The 23,768-nt window shown below is 36.8% G+C and overlaps 1 protein-coding gene across 1 annotated transcript in view; it reads left to right on the top strand.

The window, feature by feature from the left end:
* Positions 1–23,768, top strand: part of LOC126031265 (autism susceptibility gene 2 protein-like) — an 876,657-nt gene that overhangs the window by 518,438 nt on the left and 334,451 nt on the right. The window contains exon 3 of the mRNA XM_049789562.1: positions 3,660–3,761. Within this exon, the coding sequence (XP_049645519.1) occupies positions 3,660–3,761 (102 nt within the window). The remainder of the gene's footprint in view (positions 1–3,659; positions 3,762–23,768) is intronic.

Here is a 23,768-nt window from a genome sequence, read left to right as displayed (position 1 = left end):
AGACATGCCTACCTTTGGCTTGTTGCTTGAGAGCTGTTTTTGCTGGAGTCTTTGGTTGTCGCTCACCAGGAATCAGGAAGCAGTCGTAGGTGCCTTTACATGTCTTCAATTCATACATGGAGTCAGTATAGTTATGTCAGACATTGTGAATTAGAGTACCCATTTTACCTACAGATTTTATAATCAGTTTAACATTATTTAACAGTTGGTCTTTTAGGCATAAAAATGTATTCAATAAGTAAAGTTAGAAAGTATGTCTTAAGAAATAAATAAATAAATAAACAAATAAGGAACTCTTCAAATCTTGACCTGAGAATCACAGAGAAGAGGATAAGCATTTCAGATACTAGAAATATAACATGAAAGTTATAGGGCAAGAATGAACATGACTTATTTTAAGAAATTTAGAAAAAGTAATGTTCATTTTAGATTAAATCTTCCTTTATTATAAGTGGAAAAATGAAAAATTCTAGACAATGACAATATTCTGAAATTCTATTGCAATAAGAAAAGGCTCATGAAGCTTGCATCTGATTTAATTTAGAATTAGCAAGTTTAGCAGTAAATTAGGAGGAAACTAAGTACTTAAATTCTCAAGAGAATTTAAAGTAAAATTAGCATAATTTTTCTGGGTTCCCTTAGAGAAAAATTCCTGGGGCAAAGGGAGGGTTTTAGAAGAAGGCAATAAAAGAGGATTTGTAGAAAGAGTAATTGGGTGACTAGAAGGTATAACCAAGCATGTTGACTGAACTGCATTCTTTGAATAGGTACCGTATTTTCCGGCGTATAAGATGACTTTTGAAACAAAAAAGTCAACCGAAAATCAGGGGTCATCTTATATGCCGAGTATATCCCGAAAAATATTTCAATATGCAGCTAAACAAAAATTGTCTGATATTGCCACAAAACGAATTTTCCAACTCGATCCTGCACCAATCACTGCCAGGCTGCTCGGACTGCCTCTCTAACACAGCCAATCCAAGCAGGCTTTTTATGCATGCAAATTAGACAATGTTCTATACCCGAATCTGCACTGTCAAAAGCCTGCTCAGATTGGCCAGAGTCAGAGAGGAAGTCTATTACAGTATAACCTCTGAACCTTTGCTTGTTGTGATTGGCTCACTGTGGTACATACAGTTGGAGCACAGGAACGTTCTGTCTTATACAGTGAATATAGGCCTAAACCTATGTTTTAACTGTAAAATTAGGGGGTCATCTTATACACCGGAAAATATGGTATATTAAAGATAAAATAAGGAAGTGAGAGAGAATTATCAGATGGTTTCACTGATGTGAAATGACACTCTGATTAGTAAGGAACAATCACAGTAGAAGCTCAGTAATAACCAGGGGAACAGGAGAAGTATCAGATAACTACTGAGAGAACTCTCATTTTGATGTGATGATATTAAAAATTAAGTGTAGTAATTGTGACAGTTACACTTAGAAGTATGGAAGCAAACCTTTAAGATTAATTCTTTTTTTTTTTTTTTTTGGTTTTTGGGCCACACCCAGTAACCCTCAGGGGTTACTCCTGGCTATGTGCTCAGAAGTTGCTCCTGGCTTGGGGGACCATATGGGACACCGGGGGATCGAACCGCGGTCCGTCCAAGGTTAGCGCAGGCAAGGCAAGCACCTTACCTTTAGCGCCACCGCCTAAACCAATAAGTTCATGGAAAAAACAAACACTATATATACTGTTTTGTAATCATTGCTCCAGTGCCCCAGGAAAATGTACAAGCAAAACTTTTTCTATTTGTTACTTATTCCAAATTTGAAGTTTCTACTGCTTAGAATTTATGTTTTGTTTGAGACTTCCTAGCCTGGTTCCCCAAGTTTTACTGTTTCTTCCTGAGAGAAACTGGGTTAGACTCCTCATTTCTTCATAATTTAGCTGCTTTTCCTTTTTGCCAAACCGACCCTTTAGTGGTAGATTCCTATAACCTCCCAGCCTTAGGGCCACCATACTCTTTAAAAGCCGATTTCAGCAATCCCTTTTCCCCAAATATCCAATGACCACTTTTGTTTGTAATATAGGACATACTCTGTTTTGTTTTATTAGTGTTTTTATTGTTTTATTGAGAATATTATAAAGGATTTATGTCTTATAAACTTGTCATATTATCCAAAACTTTCAGATTTGAATTTTTTCAAATGTGTATGGTGATAATTTCTTAGACTTGGGATCTTCTTATATGTAACTCAGTATCCTATATATTTCTGTTTTGAAAATGTATTCATTTTCGAAAGACATTCTTGCAATAATCTTCAGAGACAAAAGAGAGGAGGACTGGAATGTCCAGCTCATGACATGAAGCTCACCACAAAGAGTGATGAGTGCAGTTAGAGAAATAACTACATTGAGAACTATTATAACAATATGAATTAAGGAGGGAAGTAGAAAGCCTGTCTAGAGTACAGGCTGGGGTGGGGTGGGGAGGAGGGAGATTCGGGACATTGGTGATGGGAATGTTGCACCAGTGAAGCAGGGTGTTTTTTTACATGACTGAAACCCAACCACAGTAATCAGTGTGTTTAAATAAAGATATTAATAAAAACAAAAAAGAAAATGTATTCATTTTTGTGGTAATCAGAACTAAGTAAATGTATAAACAGTATGAATATGAAAAACTGAGTTAGATAAAAGCGTAAAAAGTATTCAAATGTAGGGTTTCTAAGATAGAAGACTTAAAATCTTAGATTATTACTCTGTCTCCAGATATTCCTACCAGTTTTAAATAACATTTAATATTTCTTGAATGAATTCCATTTTACTTTATTTAGGCTGTATGTCTTCATACGGTACTTTTAACGAACTAGCAAAGATTTACAGAATGATATTCTTTTAATTGGAGGGGCCATGGAGATCTTGGCATGATTGAGGTCCTGAATTACATTTTAGGCACCTCATGGACTCTGAGTGCTGTGCTGTCAGCTATTATGTTAGTCTCCGACTCTGGGCTGGAAGAAGTACCTCATGCTCCCCTCAACAACAACAGGTGTCCTTTCAGTTCAAGATAAAAATCTTGTTTTATGCCTCTTCCTTTTCCTCCTCCTCCCTCCCTCCCTCCCTCCCTCCCTCCCTCCCTCCCTCCCTCCCTCCCTCCCTCCCTCCCTCCCTCCCTCCCTTCCTTCCTTCCTTCCTTCCTTCCTTCCTTCCTTCCTTCCTTCCTTCCTTCCTTCCTTCCTTCCTTCCTTCCTTCCTTCCTTCCTTCTGTCCTTCCTTCCCTTTGCGAAAGAAGACAGATGAAATAAGAGGGTAAATTTTAGTTGTTATAATTTGGCATAAACATACTCATTGATTTTTTCCCCATTATTAGTAGTGTTCAACCAGGCTATTCTCTGGGCTCATTTCTGATTTCTTCACAGGATTAGTTCTCACAAATGCAGGGCTCCATCCTGTAACTCGTTTCTATCTTTGCATTATTGACAAGATAATGTCTTTGGATCTTTTCATTATTAATAGAAAAATCTGACAAAGAATGATGTCCTTAATTGTGTACCTTTGCCTTCTGCAACTGCTCCCTGTCCTAGAAAGGCTGCAGAAATGTTTAAGATGTAGAACTTAAATTAAATATAGGCAAGGATGAAAGACTGGGGGAAGAAGTTGTTCTTAAGAAACTACTGACTCTTCATTTTCCTCTTTTCTTTGTGTTTAGGTCAAACCTGGGCAGAACAGTTGCAGGGACAGTGACAGTGAAAGCGCCAGTGGAGAATCCAAGGGCTTCCACAGAAGCAGCTCCCGAGAAAGGCTCAGCGATGTAAGTTTAAAAAAAAAAAAAAAAAAAAAAAGGAAAATCAAACCACCAAACACACTCTTTGGGTTAAGTTTCAATTCTTTACTGCTTCTTTCTCTTCAGATCACTTTGTATAGCTTAGTGATGCAGTTAATCCTTTTATTGTGATATGTGTGAGCGTTGCAATGAAAAAACCTGTTTTCTAGTTTTATCTAAAATGTTTCAGTTGAATCAGAGAAAGAGTACAGCGAGTAGAGCACTTGCCTTGCAACATATATGCAACATATATGATTCTCCAAGCCTCACCATGAATGATCCCTGATTGCGGAGCCTAGGGTAAGTATTGAGCACAGCTGGCTGGGCCCAAAAATTAAAAAAAGTAAATAAAATGTTTCACAAGTCAGAGTATTTTCACCTTAAAAACAACAGATCACAAATGGATTAGGAGTGGTTTTAATGCCAGAGTTTCAAAAAGACTGAGGTACCCACTGTTAGAGTTGAATGGTGATATTGTTGATTAGTTTTGTTGATGTGGTTTTATTAGCAATAGCTTTGCCTCTGAAGTTGGTAATGATCCCTTTCAACCTTTTTATTCTTGTTGAATGATCCAATATATAACCTACTTCTCTGGCATGAGAAGGAATAAGGATTCCTGGCTTATTTCTGATAAGCCTTTTTAAGATATGCCATACTTTTGAAGGATGTGTTTTCCTTTGTTTTTGTTTTTGTTTTTGGGCCACACCTGGTGATGCTCAGGGGTTACTCCTGGCTAATGTGCTCAGAAATCGCTCCTGGCTTGGGGATCATATGGGATGCTGAGAGATAGAATTGCGGTCCATCCTAGGCTAGAGCACGCAAGGCTTAAGCCACAACTCCGACTCTGGTATTGAGGCTGGTTAGGAGGATTCTCAGACCCTATCCACCAACTGGTCAGATTCTCCTTTGCCACTTTCAAGAGTGACCCTATTGGGACCATCTCACCTTCTTCTCTAACACTCATACAGAAGGATTTTTGTTTGTTTGGTTGGTTGGTTTCTGGACCACACCTGAATGTGCTTGGGGCTTACACCTGGCTCTGCACTCCTGGGAGACTAATGGGGGTACCAGGAATTCAACCCACGTCAGCTGCATTCAAGGCAACACCTGTTTTTCTCCTGAGAACAATAATTGGATAACTTTTTGTATGATCAGTCAGACAGAGGAGCCAATGAGATATTACAGGCACATGCCGAATGTCACCAACTCCAGTGAGAACTAGAGATCCCTAAACACTGCCAGGTGTTACTCAGAGTCCTTGAGCCCCAATGGTATGGGCCAGGTTTTCCCCAGCATCACAGAGCCCAGAGAGCACTGAATCTCCTGTGCTTTGGATTCTATCTTAGTAGACCAAGATCTACTTGAAGGGGGTCCCTGGGCCTCCAGAGCAACCCAACCCCAAAAATACCCAACCCCAGCCATAGAGAAGAAAATAAAGGAGAAAGATTTTATGATTGGTATCAACTAAAGGGACATGAAAAGATGGAGGTAATAATTTTAAGAACGAGTGATCCAGCCTCTAACTTTTAAAATTTAATAGTGTTAAACTATGTAGTAATAAGGACCTTTCTTTCCTTCTACCATCTTTTTCTGTACTCCAAAACTCTTATCTTTATTGTGATGTTCAAAATGATCCAGTGTGCTATTGAAAAAGATTAATTATGTTATAATAAATAGTGCAATAATTACAATGTTGTTCATCACCACCACTGTCACCACCCACCCACCCACCACCACTACCACCACAAAGAAAAAAGAAAACAAAACCAAACAAAAGAATGTAATTTATATACATATATGACATAAATTCACATATCTTAAACTGTGCTAATTTGTTTATTTTTAGAGGTTTTCATAAGCATGAAAGATTGGTACCTAGTGTTGTACATTGTAGTAATTACTTATTTCTCTGTAGTAATTTCTTATTTCTTTCTCCTCAGCTTATCTGGGCAGTTGTAAAACTGAGACACTGTAATACACATTCAGGGAAGTTTATGAAATTTCGTGTATAGGTCACTGAATTCTTAAAAGAATTAAGATGATTAAATAAAAATTATTATTTGTTATAAGCAATATATTATTTATATATAATTTTCTCTTCACATATCATGTAAGATTTGGCATATAAAGAATAATATTCACTCTTTGTGTGAATATTCCTATATATAAGAACATTATTTGTATATTTATATTTCATTGATTTAGGGCTAGAAATGCAAATTATAATAATACTGTCAGTATTTATTGCCTAAATTTGAAATAACACTTTTAAATAGCTGTTTTGATCATTTGTTTTGCTTTTAATACAGTGTTTTTGACCCTGTAAATTATTTCAGGGTTAGCTATAAGTTTATCGTAGAGCAGATAAATGAAGATTATTTGAGGGAACAAGAGCACAATATTGGGCAAACATTGAGATATTTTGACTTGTTCCTCTTTACTTTTCTTTAGATCAAATGAATTAGGACAAAACTTTCATGCTAAGGAATTACTTTTACAGGTTTGGGCATAATCACCATGAATTACAGATTACAGAATTATTTGGTAGTAAATTTTAGTCATCCAATATTTCAACACCAATTTCCCTCTCCAGTGTCCAACCCCCTACCCCCAGCCACTGCCGCCACCAATGTCCCATTTCCATCTCAACACCCCTGCCCCTAGACTGCCTCTAGAGCAGGCACTTTTGTTTCTCTCTCAACACCCCTTCCTCAAAAGCAGGTACCTCTCCCCTCCAGTATTGTCTTAGTGCAGGGGTGGCGAACAAGTTCGACACAAAGAGCCAAAATTTTAAACTGTGAGAGTCAGAGAGCCACACCACACAGTGACCTGCCAAAACAAAAAAACACTCACACAAAAGCATATAATTTTAACAATAATATATTAAACACATATTGCATTTTGCCATTTTGAGTGAGGGTAAAAGTCCTGCAGTGATGGTGAGGGTGTGCTGCGTCCTCCACACTAAGAACTAAAGGCAAGATGCGACACAACATGTGACACACGGGTCCCCAGCTCACTGGACCGTGCAGTTGTGTCCGAGGGATGGAAGATGGGATGACGCAGCGTGGGGGCAGGACTATGCGCTGGAGATCTGCAGCAGAACAAAATCCAAACTTGGCAAAGAGCCCAAAATAATGATAAGAGGCAATGATAAGAGGCATTTTGGCCGGGAGCCGCAGGAGACTTCAGAGCCACGTGTTTGCCACCCCTGTCTTAATGTTTCTTTCCTGACTTATCTACTCCTCCTGGTCCCATGAGCACTATTAGGAGTGTACTGCTGAGCACAGAGACAGAAGTAAGCCCTGAGCATAGCTGGGTGTGGTACCAGCCAAAACCAGAGACAACAACAACAAAAATCAGTTGGTCATCCCTGGATTTTATTTTGCCTTAATAATATTATTGCATTGTTCTATCACCATGATAAGCAATTGTTTATCATACTGTTTAAGCATTGAACCCTGTAATTAAGTTTATAATAGAATAAAATCAAGAGTAGGCAGACTACTTAGGCTGCATGTCATTCAATTTAAATTTGAGTATCTGATTTTCTGTTCAGGGGTTAAAAAAGCCTGTTTGAATTGTCATAAAACAGGCCTGAAATAGTCCAAATATAACGTCCAGGGTCAAGTAATTTATAAATTAAGTTAAGTAGTATAAACAATGTTAAACCTTCCTATCCATGAAAAAATTTTGTCCAAATTCTTTTGATCTAAAGAACTGGGGCCCGGAGAGATAGCACAGCGGCGTTTGCCTTGCAAGCAGCTGATCCAGGACCAAAGGTGGTTGGTTCGAATCCCGGTGTCCCATATGGTCCCCCGTGCCTGCCAGGAGCTATTTCTGAGCAGACAGCCAGGAGTAACCCCTGAGCACTGCCGGGTGTGACCCAAAAACCAAAAACCAAAAAAAAAAAAAAAAAGAAAAGAAAAGTGAAGAAGGCATCACAATAAAAGCAAGAAAGAAAAGAGTTTTTTTTCTAATGTACTTTGTACCAAATTATGTGCACAAATTAACTCAGTGTTTTTAAATTTAATAAATCATAAATTCTTAGAAGAAATTGAATAAATCTAAATTACCTTGAGTTGGTAGTAGATTTGTAGGACTCTTTAAGAGCATCAAGTAACAAAAAATTATTACTCAATTTTTTTATTGTTGAATATTTTTGGAGTTTTTTAAAATTTATTTAAACAAAATGCATTATACTAAATTTTTTAATTAAAAAATTACTAAAAAAATTTAAGTCCATTAAGTGTATTACCAAGAAAATTAAAAGAAAAATTGGGGAATAACATTGGAGAGTGACATAATAATTAGGGAAAAACTCTCAAAAATTAAGCATAGTGGGGCCAAAGCGGTGGTGCCAGCGATGAGGCATCTGTCTGCCTTGCCACTCTAGCCTAGAATGGACTGGAGTTTGATTGCCCCTGACGTCCCATATGGTCCTCCAAGCCAGGAGCTATTTCTGAGTGCATAGCCAGGAGTAACCCCTGAGCATCACTGGGTGTGGCCCAAAAACAAAACAAAACAAAACAAAAATTTAATCATAGTGCGTCCAATGGTAAGCATTTTAAGTGCATCAATTAAGATAAAGAATGTATTCTAGTGGATACAAAAAAGTAAGTACCCAACTATATTTTGTCTGCTATTTAACTTGAATTGGAATAGATTAAGGACAATCTCTATGCAAATTTGACTACCAGTTGTTTTTTGTTTTTTTTTTGTAATCTAGATGAAATGCAAGAGATCTATTCCTATGGAACTTAATTGTACTTTTTGCTTCCTGTATCTTTCTTAGGAGTCAGCTTTCATTATACTCATTTGCACAATTTCATTTGTGTTTCAGTTAAAAATAAAACACTCTTTCTATCATGAAGAGTTGGTTATTAAATACTTTACTGTATTATGTGTAGTGATAAAAGGACATAAACTTTAGTATTTTTTTAAATTTGGAAATGAACTTTTAAAGCAAAATTAAAGCATTATTTACCTGAAAAATAAAAGGAACATTTGTGTAACATGAGAAAGACTTGTATCTTATATATAAAAATGATAACTGCCTAATATTTGTAAATAACACATTAAATAACAGATAAGTTTAATACATATTTATAAAAGGATTTTTACAAATGGACAATAAGTACATGAAAGATGCTCATCATCATGAATGGTAGGGGAATACAAATCAAAATCTTTAACTTTACATTTACTAGAATATTTATAATTTATTTTTAATTTAAAAGAACCAAGCGGGGTTGGCAAAAATATTGAAAAGTTTGTGATTTAAAAAATATTTGGAGGTTGTTGAAGTGCAGTCCTGGAAGAGCTGAGCACAATTAAGTATGGCACTGAAAACTTCCAGCATTGCTGGCATGGCCCAGGTATCTATAACACACAGTCCAAGGTCATACTTGGACATCAGTACATCCAAAGGACCTTGCGTTGAACAGATGATCTTGTTGGCCAAGAACCACCAGAAGGCCACTGGGTCTCTTGAGCACTGTTTGGAAAGGGGAGGGGAGGGAAAAAACAGTAGCCTCAACTTTCAGCTATCACAACCATGATCAGCTAGAAGTCATCAACATGGAAGTAAATCCCACACCAATATGAATACTACAATTGATTAAAGTTTCAATTGATTCTTTTGGTGGGGAGGTTGGGTCACACCCAGCAGTGCTCAGGGGTTACTCCTGGCTCTACACTCAGAAATTGCTCCTGGCAGGCTGGAGGGACCATATGGGATACCCAGATTCGAACCACTGACCTTCTGCATGCAAGGCAAACACCTTACCTCCATCCTATCTCTCCGGCCCCTTTTCAATTGATTCCTTTTTTTGGGGGAGGGGGGCACACCTGGCAGTGCTCAGGAGTTACTCCTGGCTGTTTGTTCAGAAATAGCTCCTGGCAGGCACGTGGGACCATATGGGACACCGGGATTCGAACCAACCACCTTTGGTCCTGAATCGGCTGCTTGCAAGGCAAATCAATTGATTCTTAACATATTAGCAATAAGTGTTTTTAAATTCTGGGCATGTACTTAAAAAAGACATAGTACCATTGCATATATAATAGACTACATTATAATTTAAACATAGTGTTTGTATGATCTGGAAAACTAAAAAAGGTTTCACAAGTTATCTTATTGTTATATTCACTTTTTTTGGAACCCAAACTACACTATTACCAGGTGTCCTGTGTTTTTAAGTGACATAACTGAATCCTAAAATAAAGCTTAAAAGTATTATCCAGCATACAATCAAAAAATTTTGAAAAAGCTTAATTAAAAGAATAAAGTCACTCTTATTAAGAATCTAGAAAATAGGGCCCAGAGAGATAGCACAGCGGCGTTTGCCTTGCAAGCAGCCGATCCAGTACCAAAGGTGGTTGGTTCGAATCCCGGTGTCCCATATGGTCCCCCGTGCCTGCCAGGAGCTATTTCTGAGCAGACAGCCAGGAGTAACTCCTGAGCACTGCCAGGTGTGCCCTCCTCCCAAAAAAAAAAAGGAATCAATTGAAAAGGGGCCGGAGAGATAGGATGGAGGTAAGGTGTTTGCCTTGCATGCAGAAGGCCAGTGGTTCGAATCTGGGTATCCCATATGGTCCCTCCAGCCTGCCAGGAGCAATTTGAGTGTAGAGCCCGGAATAACCCCTGAGCATCAAATGGGTGTGGCCCAAAATACAAAAAAAAAAAAAAAAAAAAAAAGGAAGCTAGAAAATAAAACCCATGATAAGATGGGGGAAATAAAACCAATGCAATTGTCCTCAGAAATGACATAATTAACTGATGAAAACATTAAAACAATTATAAGTATTTAAGAAATAGCACAGCATGTTAAACAGAGATATGGGAGATGTTTTTAAAACCAAAAAATTAGTAATGGTCTTCGACTCTGATTATCCTAATTCTGATAAGCATATAATAAATAAATTGCTCATTACCTCCCATTTAAGAAAAAAATTGAGACATCTTCATACTGTTTGGGTAGGTATCGTCAAAAATAATCAGTTGACTTTCAAACGCTTTTATTTCAACCCTATGTTTAAGCCCTATGTTTAAGTGTTTACAGCTATTAAGCATAATTGTTATACGATTGCTGTTGCTTATAACTGTTGCTTATAACTGGTTTACATATTTTTATATACATACAACACTATAAAATACATTCATTGTGAGCTATACATACACACAGGTACTAGATCATAAACTTTTTGACATTTTGCCAATTTAAGTGTATAATTTAGTGGCATTAATTACACACACAACTTGTATAGCACTACTTCATGGCCCAAAAAGAGACTATATAACCATTAAATAATAAATGCAACAAGACATTTCTCCATTGTACAACCAATTCTGGTAATTTCTAGTAATGTTTGGGGGGCTATGTAATTCCAGTAATTTAACCCAAGTACTGTTGCATGATGGGAATGGGCCTTAACTAGTGTAATATTTTATGGCTTAGAACTGTGGTACATTGTGGGGGTGCACTCTGTGCTGCTCAGGGGTTACTCTTTCTTGGCTCTCTGTTGAACAATCACTCTTGGTGAGCTTGAAGGACCATAAGGGATGTCAGGGATCATACCTAGGTTGACCATGTGCAAGGTAAATGCCTTACTGGTGAACTATGGCTCCAACCTCTAGAGCTGATACATCTTTTTTTTTTTTAAAGTATAGGCAGCAGTGAAGTTTTCCATATAAATCATGATTTATTTCTCTGTGACCTGAGGTTTTCTTTGAAGGTATTTTACCCTCAGTAGAACTTTACAAATGAATTAGTCCTTGGGCTAGAAAGGTAGTAAGTGAGTAAGATACTTGCCTTGCTTGTGTATAACCTGGGTTTCATTCCTGGCCACATTTGTTACTCTTAGCACTACCAGGAGTAAATCTTCAGTCCACTGGGTATATAACCATCCCCACCTTCCACAAAAAAAGGCAAAACCAAATGAGTCAGTTCTTTGATTCTCTCTCATTGTTTTATCAGCTAAGTTAGTTCATAATATTCTAAACCAGTTTTTGTTACTGTTGCAGCATTGTTTGTAGCATCTTCAGTCTTTTGCAGAAAGGTTTCCATTTCCTTTTGACCATCTCCATCAGAGAAATCACTTCTATGCAGCTATAAACATATAGTTCTTAAATAAAATGTGAAAGTCAGTATGGCCCCTTGTAACTATCATGTGGATGTTGTGTTGGCAGGAATGCAAGCATTTATCTCCATATATATGTATATAAATTATAAATTGGACTCATGTTAGTATGAATGTGTCTTAGAGAATAGGGATACTCAGTAATGGAGAGATGGAGGATTACTCAGAACACACATTTACTAATTAAATTATCAGTTTTATATGGGAGCAGTTCGTAGTACCCCTAAAAATGATAAAAATAACATCAAAGATCACTAATAACAAAGCACCATAACAGATCTAATAATAATGAAAAGTTGTAACTGATCTGATCACCAAAATGTGAGATACATGTTGTTGAACAAAAATAATACAACCTAAAAACATAGATACTAAGTGCACTTTAAAAGTTAGTAAATTAAAGTTTCAATGGCAGTGATATTTGTTACTCATTACACAGACTCTTTTTTTATAGTTAATCAAATATGAATCACTTACATCCTGAATTTCACCACTTGTTCTAAAATGGACATATTCATTCACAGTCATATTTATTGTACACTCAAATGTTAATGAGATGAGTATTTATATTATGGTACGAAAATATTTCTAAATATTTATACAACTTTAGTTATATGTTTTTTTTATTTAAACAACTTTATTACATACATGATTGATTACACAGACTCTTAAGACTTGCCAGGTGCAGGTGGTTTTTTTGTTTGAACAAACATCAATATCTGAAAATTGCAATAAAGTAAAATGAGATTATTTTTAAACTTGATTTTTACTTTTCTTTATAGAACCCAAACTTCTGCCTAATACTAATTTTTCAACAGAGTTGAGTTAATTTTTTTAAGTTTTTTCTTTCTTCATATATAAATTGTTTATGTGTCTCTAACTTAAATTTTTTGTCTTTATTATTATATATATTTATTAAACCTAATTTCTGATGTTTTGCAACATTTTGTTATTTTATCTTGTGGATATGTCAATCATTACCTGCCCTCTGAGTTCTTTTTTTTTGTTTTTGTTTTTGGGTCACATCTGGCGGTGCTCAGGGGTTACTCCTGGCTATCTGCTCAGAAATAGCCCCTGGCAGACACGGGGGAACCATATGGGACTCCAGGATTCGAACCAACCACCTTAGGTCCTGGGTCGGCTGCTTGCAAGGCAAACACCGCTGTGCTATCTCTCTGGCCCCTGCCCTCTGAGTTCTGGAAATTGTTGTCTGTGCTCTTTCTGGTGTCTTTTTCTTGCTTTGGGGACTCTACTCCCACATTTGTTCTGCATCAGACTTAAGTAAAGACTAAAGGAACATTCTACAGGTTTTCTGATTCATTTCATGCAATTCTCATCTCTCCTATCCTGGAAAATTCCCTCTTCTGAGGTGTACTCTGATTCTTGAGTCTATCTTTTGATAGACTCAGATACTTCATCAACCTAAACCAAACCTAATGTGCCATAAAACTCTTCAGACAGTACACTGAGGTGATTATAAAGGTTACCTCATCTGTTCCCTTCTAAGATCATGGTTCTTCACTGTTTATTGTCTCTAAAAACCCTCTTTTCTTGTGTTCTGTTTAATTGCTTAACACAACCTTCTCTGGTCCTTGTTTGTCCAAGAAGCCCACTATTGGCTTTATCCAGTGATAAATATTTCTATGAGCCCACTCATTTTAGTGATTATTTTAGGCGTCTAGGCAGATGAGACTTACAAATGCATCTGATTAATATACTCTTATTCTAGCATTAAAACTTTTTTCATAAAGAATAAAAGAACAAGAATAAAGAATTACTGTGTAGCTGGAAGACTTGAATCATAGGATTAAGCTTAAAAAAACATATCTGCTTGTTTGGCTTTTCTAAAATATGTATTCCCAAACCATATTGCCAGGAGGTAATTTTTTCTACAACTCTAAGATTGTCCATATCAAGCAAACATATTAGTAATGTGTTTTAGATTAGTTACTAAGAAAAATGTTAATGGAATAATTGAATATGTTCATGATTAGTTCAAGAAGAAGTAATTTTATGACTTGAAAAGACTTTGTTACTGGGAAATTTGTCAAAACATAGATACTAAACATACTTTAGAATTTAGTAAATTAAACAAATTTTTAATTTAGGCAATGATGATGGCTATTTATTACATACATAGCACTTTTGCTGTGTTTTATCTATGTGTCTTTGAGTATAGAACTTGATCCTTTTTTATTTCAGAACTTGATCCTTCTAATCCTTTATAATGTTATCTAAATGGATGTTTCCTCTCCTTTTAATTTGTCATTCAAAGGGCAACTTGTAATATGTAGTTAAATAAAATCACAATTTTTCTGTATATAATAATGTATTCCTCTTCCTTTCTTATATTAGAATTTATACTCTAGAACTTTAGCTTTTCAGTTTTGATTCATTCTAATAATTTGATAAGACTTGGTTGGTTGTTCATGATAGATGTAGTTTTTTCCCAGATAATTTTTATTATCCTGTGTCTATTATTTAATTCATATCAACTTCAACTTTTTCTTCTTATTGAGGGAGATAGTTAACTGTGCTTTACTTGTGGGACCTAACAGGGTGGGGCTCCCTAAACCCCTCACTTCTTCAATGAGTCTGGGATAGAAGTTTGAGACCAGGAGTTTCCCTATAATGGTTGAGTAGAAAGAGCTCCATTCTTATTCTTCAGTACTTTAATGGGACTGGTGGTTCCCTGGGGCTCTTATTCCTAGAGGTCTTTGGGACCAAGTTCACCAACTTGCTGCTTTAGCCAAATTCACCATCATACCAGGAAGTGAATTTGACAAGGTGGTCATTAAGGGTCACACCAGGTCTAGAATAAAAAGTGGAGTGATGCATGTCACTTTTGAAGTCATAGTAAACACTCTGGTACCCAGGATATCCTGGATAATTTTGAGAGACTCCTGAAGTTCCTGCTTTACCATCTTCTTGATTTCATCTTATTTAGAAGTTGTCAGGTGGCAAGTGTAAAATAAATTCCACTGTAAAATAAATTCCCCACACATCATGAGATCACCCCACATACTATGTTTCTACCCCCAGGCTGACAGGGTGGCTGTGAAGAGAATTAATAAACCAAGCCAGTCAGGAGAGAGTCATGGAGTCAGTGGCTTCTCCTTTGTGGTCTTTCTGCGCACATCAACCCGAACTCACTTTTCTTTATTCTCCCAGCCCCAGTCCCACTGAGCAAAGGTGGTTTGAGTGATCCAGGTGGGCTTATACATATCAAAGAGAGAGGTTTAAAGGGAAAAGGACGATGGGAAAATACTTTTGTTTATGGTTAATATTGGGGTGTCATCTTACACTCCACAACCATACACTGAGAAGAGGACATGCCAATCAACTTACTGGTCAGCAGCAGTATGATTTTGGCCAGAGTTGGTGGCATTTGACAGTAGGATGATGTTCTGTACCATCACTTGGTCATCCTGCCACAGCTTCCTAGATTTCATGGTATACTGGGTGGCAGTGATGGCATGCGCTATTGTCATGAGATCTTCCACGATGCCAGATTTGCCATTGATGACTATGCCTGGGGCTTAGGAAACAGTATAGTTTGTGGTGTAGAAGGCATTGCTTATGATCTGGAGGGGCTTTGCATACTTCTCTTAGTTCATACAAATCACAAACTTGAGATTATCAGCAGAAGGCACAGAGCTAAGAATCCTATTGGTACCACCCTTCAAGTCAGCTCTAGATTTCTCCTGGGCAGTAAAAACCCTAGTAGATTCCATATCTTACTCAAAACTAGCATCACCCAATTTCATGTTGACAGAGCTTGCTTCAAGAAGATGGAGAAAGGCTTTATGTGGATAAGTATCAGCTTTCCGTTCTCAGCCATGAGTAGCCATTTAGCTTAAGTGGAATAATACTAGGACATGTAGTCCATGTTAAATATGTCATAAAGGGTCATCAATGACCATAACTTCTATTTTGCAAGAGTTAATTTCAACCCGAATAACCAAGTGCCAAACATGAACAAATCTGTTCAGTTTGACCTTCACCCTATGTCTCAGGAATATGACCTGGTATTGTACAAGAGGTGGCTTCTATCAAACTTGGAGGAACCTTTCCCTCTTTGCCCCTTTAACACATCTTCAAAATCAATCTATGTTTCTTCTGTGTCATTTACTTTAATCATGTTGCCCCTGTTCTGAATTAAAATATTTATTTATTTTTAAAATTTAAAAACTACAGTTATAAAGTTGTTCCTAATATATTTGTGTTCAGTGTTTCAATACCAAGCCCACCTTGAGTGTGACCTTCTCTTCACCAGTATGCCCAGTTTCCCATTCATACCTCAAGTTTACCTTCTTGGCAGACACAAAATAGTTTTATATTATATTCACTTACAATAAAATTGTAAGTGTAATTTCAGTAAAAGAAATTTTGTGTAAAACTGAAAACATTCCCACTCAGGTCAGGCAAGTATGTCTACTGTTTCACTCTTACACATAATTGTATTAGAAGTCCTACCAGGCGAAAGAAGGGAATAATAACAATAAGGCAAAAAAAGGGAATATAAGGGATACAAATTGGATTAGAGGAAATTAAGTTATCTTTATTTGCAAATGATGTGAAGACCCTAAAGGATCTTCCAAAAAGTGCCTAAAAACAAAGCAATAAAGAAAAGTGTCGGGGGCTGGAGAGATAGCATGGAGGTAAAGCGTTTGCCTTTCATGCAAGAGGTCATCGGTTCGAATCCCAGCATCCCATATGGTCCCCTGTGCCTGCCAGGAGCAATTTCTGAGCATGGAGCCAGGAGTAACCCCTGAGCACTGCCGGGTGTGACCCAAAAACCACAAAAAAAAAAAAAAAAAAAAAGAAAAGTGTCTAGTTACAAATCCAATACAGAAAAATAGGTTACATTCTTTTATACAAGTAATGAGTCAGAGGAGAAAGAAATCATAGTCTATCCCATTTAACATAACCTCCAACCTGGTTGCAAGCACAAATCAGGAAGGAAGAAGGGGCCTGCATAAATAACATAATGAAACAGACTATAATATTAGAAAACGATCAACAAAATGAACCCAAAATAAGTAGGCAGAAGGAAATAACAAAGCCTGGAGCAGAAATTAATGAAGTGGAAACCCCAAATACAATCCAAAATATCAACAGAAGCAAAAGTTGGTTCTTTGAAAAAATAAACAAGATTCATAAACTACTTGCAAAATTCACAAAGAAAGGAAGAGAGAGAAACATAATAAACTGGTTTAGAAATGAAAAGGGGACAATCACTACAGATAATACAGAGGACCATAGGGTAATCAGAGACTACTTTGAGAAACTCTATGACATGAAAGATGAGATCCTGGAAGAAATGGTGGGGGGAAGAAAAAAAAAGACATTATTGTAATAATGCCCAGAGACAATAGAGATGAGGGCCAGAAGGACCAGCTCATGATATGAAGCTCACCACAGAGTGGTGAATGCAGTTAGAGAAATGACTATGAAATGTTGATGAGTGAGAAGTAGAATGCTTGTATCAAATACAGGCAGGAAATGGAGGAAGAGGAAGAAGGGGAGCATTGGTCATGGGAATTTGCACTGGTGAAGGGGTCATATTCTTTGTATGACTGAGGCCCAACTATAAACATATTTGTAATCATGGCACAGCGGTAGGGCGCTTGCATTGCACGTGCCTGACCCAAGATGGACCTTGGTTTGGTCCCCGGCATCCCATATGGTTCTTCAAGCCAGGAGCAATTTCTGAGTGCATAGCCAGGAGTAATCCTTAAGCATCACCAGGTGTGACCCAAAGACAAAAACAAAAAACAAAAAACCATAGTCTGCAACATCATTAAATACCTAGAAATCAATTTTATAAAAGGGGTAAGATTCCTCTACCATGAAAACTTTAACACACTTAAGAAAGAAATTGAAAAAGACCTAAGGAAATGGTAAAACATTTTGTCTTCATGGATCAAAGAATCAATGTTTTCAAAATGACAATCTTCCCTAAACTACTATATAGATTAAATGCACTCCCTATCCAAATCCAGACAGCATTCTTTCAAGGACTTAGAGTATTCAGTTATAAAGTTTGTATGGAATCATAAAAGTCACTGGATTGCAAAACCATACTGAAAAACAAACTGGGATTCTTTTCACTTTCTAATTTGAAACTATACTAAAAACCATACCAAAACAATATGGCATTAGGACAAAGACAAACTTTTGAATCAATGAGTCATACTAGAATATCCAATGACAACCCCCAAATATATGATCGACTTATTTTTTACTAAGGAATCAAGAACAAGACATGGAATAAAGGTATTCTCTTCAACAAATGCTGTTGGAACAATTGAATCACCATGCGTAATAAGTTAAGGTTGGGCTTTTACACAAAAGTCAACACAAAGTGGATCACAGACCTTGACATCAGACTTGAATTCATAAAGTACATTGAATAAAAGATAGGAAGAACACTCTGAGACCTATACCTCAAGGAAATTTTCTTTTTTTGTTTTTTTGGTTTTTGGGCCACACCCGGTGATGCTCAGGGGTTACTCCTGGCTATGTGCTCAGAAGTCGCTCCTGGCTTGGGGGACCATATGGGATGCCAGGGGATCGAACCCCGGTCCGTCCTAGGCTAGCGTAGGTAAGGCAGGCACCTTACCTTTAGCGCCACCGCCTGGCCCCCCCTCAAGGAAATTTTCAACAATATGATGCCAATGGCAAAGGCTACAGAATAAAAACTGAGTAACTGGGACTACATCAAACAAAAAGATTCTGTATGCAAAATTAATATGGGCTAAAACTAAAAGACAGCTGAGCAGAAGAAAATATTTACACTCATTACATTAGATAAAAGTATTCATATGTAGGATATACAACATACAAAGATTAATTACCCCCAGGAAGAGGAAATTAGCAGGCAATTTTTCGAGGAAGACATATAGGCACATGAAAAAATGCTCAATCTCTCTTTCCATTAGGGAAATCCAAATGAAGATGATAATGAGATATCGTCTTACACCAGTGAGAATGGCACATTTTCAAACATATTGGGAAAAGTCTGTGTTTACAGAGATGTCCTAAAAAAAAAAGGACTCTCATCCTCTGCTGGTGGGAATGCTATCTCGTTCAGCCCCTTGGGCCACACTATAGGGTGTCCCTAGTAAACTTAGAATCAAGCTGCCATATAACCTATCAATTCCACTTTTGGCTTTCTAGTCTTAGGAAAGAGAAACATTCATTCAAAAGGACTTAAGCACACCACAATTCATCATAACTCTCAGAATAATATCTAAGAATTGGAATAAACCAGATGTCCAACAACAAATGACTGGATCTTGAAGACATGTTGCACATATACTATGGAATACTACATAGCTATAGTGAATGATGCAATCATGCAACTCGCTGCAACATGGATAGAACAGGAATATATGTTAAATGAAGTAAGCTAGAAAGATAAATTCAGGATGTTATCACTTAAACGTGGTTTTTAAGAATAATTGCATAGAGAAAGGCAATGGTTTCAATGGGAGTTATTTAGAACACTCTTGTCCCAGAGTATAGTGTAGAGAAGGAAAGAAATTGAGGGGAGGAGAAAAACATGTGTGAAATATTGGGGGACAGAAGTCAAGGAGACTCAGGTGCATTGGTGGTATTAATAAAGGACAATACTAAATATCCAAATCACTGAGTCAACAACAATGAAAACATAAAGCCCCTACTTTCAAAAACTTAAAAAGGTGCTTGTTAGAAAGGCAGGCTGGTGCAGGTAGGAGGTATAGGATAGATTCTTGTAACATTGGTGGAGGGATATTGACATTGGTGGTGGATTGGTCCTGAAATATTGTGTGCCTAAAACTTATTAATAATTTTGTAATGTTTTAATAAAATAATGTAAAATATAAAAATAAAATAATAAAATACAATGTTTAAAATGTAATAGAAAAATAGGGTTTCTGAAAAATGTTATATCTCATAACGAGATTATTAAAGTCATTGAGGATTTACTGAGCTGTTTGTTACTAGCTCAGCCTTCTTTGTTATTGTTTATTTATTTATTTATATATTTATTTTTTCGGCCACACCAATTTGATGCTCAGGGGTTACTCCTGGCTAAGCATTCAGAAATTGCCCCTGGCTTGGGGGGACCATATGGGACACCAGGGGATCGAACCGTGGTCCTTCCTTGGCTAGCGCTTGCAAGACAGACACCTTACCTCTAGCGCCTCCTCACCAGCCCCTTTGTTATGGTTTAAATCACTGAGCTTACTGAGATTTTCTAAGCTATTTTTCCATTTAATTTTCTGTGTATCTACTGGGCTTTCATAATTGTGGAATTTGGAGGTGTCATGTGGCCCCGGTTGATGCTCAGGGTTTACTCCTACTTCTGTGCTCAGAAATCACTCCTGGCAGGCTCTGGAGACCATATAGGATACCAGGTATAGAACCTGGATCCATCCCTGGTTGGCCATGTGCAAGGCAAACCCTCTTCCACTGTGCTATCACTCTAGTAACACTTAATTCTGAAGTATTATGCACATGAAATCTTATCTTTGTTTCTTTGTTTTCCTTTCTTTTCCATCTTTTGGTTCCACTATAATTTCCTGTAGCAAAATTTTCCACCACCAGTGACAGGAATTTCATACATTATTCACATGAATGTATAGATAAGACTTATGTTATTTCTGAAAGAATTTTGGTTCAGAGTTTTATTTAATAAGAAGGGATAAAAAGTACTTTAAACATTTAATGTTCAAGAATCTAAAGGAGTTGTAGTATTCCAGGAAAGGTAAAAAAGAAACTGAATTCTAATAAGATACCACACATTTTTTGTCCTCATATAGCTGTTTTATTTAGTACAATCATAGTAAAGATGAATTTTTAACTTCTTTTTGAGATAATTCTTTTCTTACTCAGAATCTCCTGGACATGGGATTATTTCTGTTTTTATTTGGAAGGAGGAACGCACCATTATTCTAGAGGTTAAACATAATACTCCTCTTGCAAAGCATGCACTCCAGTTCTTCAAGCTAACTTCCCACCACTAGTTTTTTAAATTGTTCCATCCAATCAGTGCTTAGAAGGCTACCTCCAGATTTCTGGGTATTTGTTGCACTAGTAAGGGTTGTCAAAGTCATCTCTCATGATCACATCCCTGTATTTGAGGTGCACTTGAATAAATCTTCTAGGTCACTGTTTTCTCTGTGGATTATTTAAAATTTTACTTACAGGTTATAAAGTGAATGCTATTGGTAATTTCTTTTTTGCCCTTTACAAGAATAATTGAAGATAATGAGCCAGAATGAAACCAGGAAAAGAAGTTGGAAAGCTGTTGAGTGCAGATGAGAGTTGTTGACATCCTAGAGTTAAAACTGATTCCATACCTGATGCTTTTTCTCAGTTTGTGACTCTCCTTTCCTTTTTAATACTTCTGCAAGTACTGAAATTCCTGCAATTAACTGCAAGTTTACTTATTCATTCAGATATGTTTTGGAAGGGCAGAAGAGATACAAAGGGTCAGACGCTTGCCTTGTGTTCAGCTAACCTAGGTGTGATCCGTGGCATCCCTTATGGTCTTCTGAGGACTATGTGAAGCCTAATTCCTGAGTTCAGAGCCAGGAGTAACCCCTGAGCACCATCAGGTGTGGCCCTAAAATAAGAAAATTTGTTTATATTTCTTTGTGAGTTATCAGTAATTTTATTTGATTCACCTTTCTTAGGATAAAGGCTTCAGACTCTTTTAATTAGCATTTCTTTGTAAGATATTATAGGTAATCCATAGTTGAGCTATTTTGTGACCTTCATTAGAAATGTTCTTGTCATTTTTAATAAGATTTTTCTGCTTTTTTCCCAAGAGAAAAAAGATTGATATGTAGGGGTCTTAGACATGACTTATGATTAGGAAATTTTGAAATATTTACAAATAACCCCTGGTTTAGAACACAAATCATCATCATCTAGCTATAAAGTTCCTATCTGCCCCAAACTTCAGAAAATTTCATAGTAACTGTGGACTATGAGATGCCTAATGAACAGAACACATCTTTTTAGATGGGTGATCAATTTTGAATCCCTTGTTATAGTGAAGCTGTTAGAATAAAAATATTAACTTCCTGGGGTTAATGAGTGCTTCAATGATCAGCCTAGTAACACAGCTTAGTAACAGAGATGGAAAGAAAGTCTGGAGGGAGGCAGCGAGAAAGAGCAGACTGTGTTAAAGAATATCCACTTGCAGGCTTAAATGTCAGTGGCAATATTTTCCCTCCTAGAAAATCTTTCAACCATGCATCCCATTACTGTTTCTGCAACCCATCGTGGCTTCAAGATTAAGGTAGATTGTGTTTTTAAGATAGTAGTCCTTTTCAATTTAATGATGTAGAGATGAGTAATTTATAGAGATTTCATTGGTCATATCTGGCAGGGTTAAAAATAATTGCTCAACAGAAATAAAAGATCAGGTTAAACAGGAGATGGCATTATGATGAGTCCAGAACTGAGCATTACAGGGCCTTCTGGTTGGCTTTTCCTTCTACTCTTTCTTCTGATGCAAACTACTAAATACTTTATCTTTCTCTATTTTCTCTATCTTTGTTACCTTTCATGTAACTGAAGGAATGGGTAAATGGATTTAAAAGGTTGGGATGCATGCTTTGGCAGGGATGAGGGACTGTGTTGATCACTAACTACCATGCATGGTCCACAGTCATTCCACTATTGGGAATGACTCCTGAGCTCTACTGGATATAGTTTAAAGGAAAGAAAATACAAGAAAATGAATGATTTGGAATTGTTCCACCTGAGAAAAAATAGAAATGAAAACCTTTTTCATTATTACTTCAGAGTAAATTGTAACCTTTTCAAGATTCAATGGCTGCATTTGCTATATATATTTTTTAACAGTTTCCCTTTTCTCTCAGAGTAAGAAAAATGGGAGCCATAGCCTCTTTCAAAAAGATAAAAAGAATGGAGAATACAGTTAAAATCAACCTGACTTGATTTGGTCAATTTCGCTCTGCTGGTTCAGTGGTTGGCCACACTCAACACCTGTCTTCCATGTTTCCCTTTCTTCTTTTTTATAATGCAAGAAAGCATTAGTAGTTACTTAAATCATATCTGAAAATGAACGCTGACATTAACACATTTTAAACAAAAATAATAATTTTTTAATGAAATGTAATGTTCTGTGACCCATGTTTTAAGGTATTTGTGGAGTTTCCGACTGAAAATAATAAAACTTTCAAATATTTACTCCACAATTTAGATATAAACATTGAATGCCATCTAGTTCAACCTTTATGGAAAGCAATATGGAGATTGCTCCAAAAACTGGAAATAGAGCCCCCATACGACCCAGCTATACCACTCTTAGGAATATACCCTAAGAACACAAAAATACAATACAAAAATCCCTTCCTTACACCTATATTCATTGAAGCACTATTTACCATAGCAAGACTCTGGAAACAGCCAAGATACCCTTCAACAGATGAATGGCTAAAGAAACTGTGGTACATATACACAATGGAATATTATGCAGCTGTCAGGAGAGATGAAGTCATGAAATTTTCCTATACATGGATGTACATGGAATCTATTATGCTGAGTGAAATAAGTCAGAGAGAGAGAGAGAAAGACGCAGAATGGTCTCACTCATCGATGGGTTTTAAGAAAAATGAAAGATATTCCTGCTATAATAATTTTCAGGCACAAAAGCGAAAAAAGCTGGAAGTTACAGCTCACCTCATGAAGCTCACTGCAAACAGGGATGAGTTTAGTTAGAGAAATAACTAAGTTTTGAACTGTCCTAATAATGAGAATGTACGAGGGAAATAGAAAGCCTGTCTAGAGTACAGGCAGGGGTTGGGTGGGGAGGAGGGAGATTTGGGA

The sequence above is a fragment of the Suncus etruscus genome, chromosome 15 (genome assembly GCF_024139225.1).
Source record: "Suncus etruscus isolate mSunEtr1 chromosome 15, mSunEtr1.pri.cur, whole genome shotgun sequence".
NCBI classification, from domain to species: Eukaryota; Metazoa; Chordata; class Mammalia; order Eulipotyphla; family Soricidae; genus Suncus; species Suncus etruscus.
This window is presented reverse-complemented; position numbering and strand designations above follow the sequence as displayed.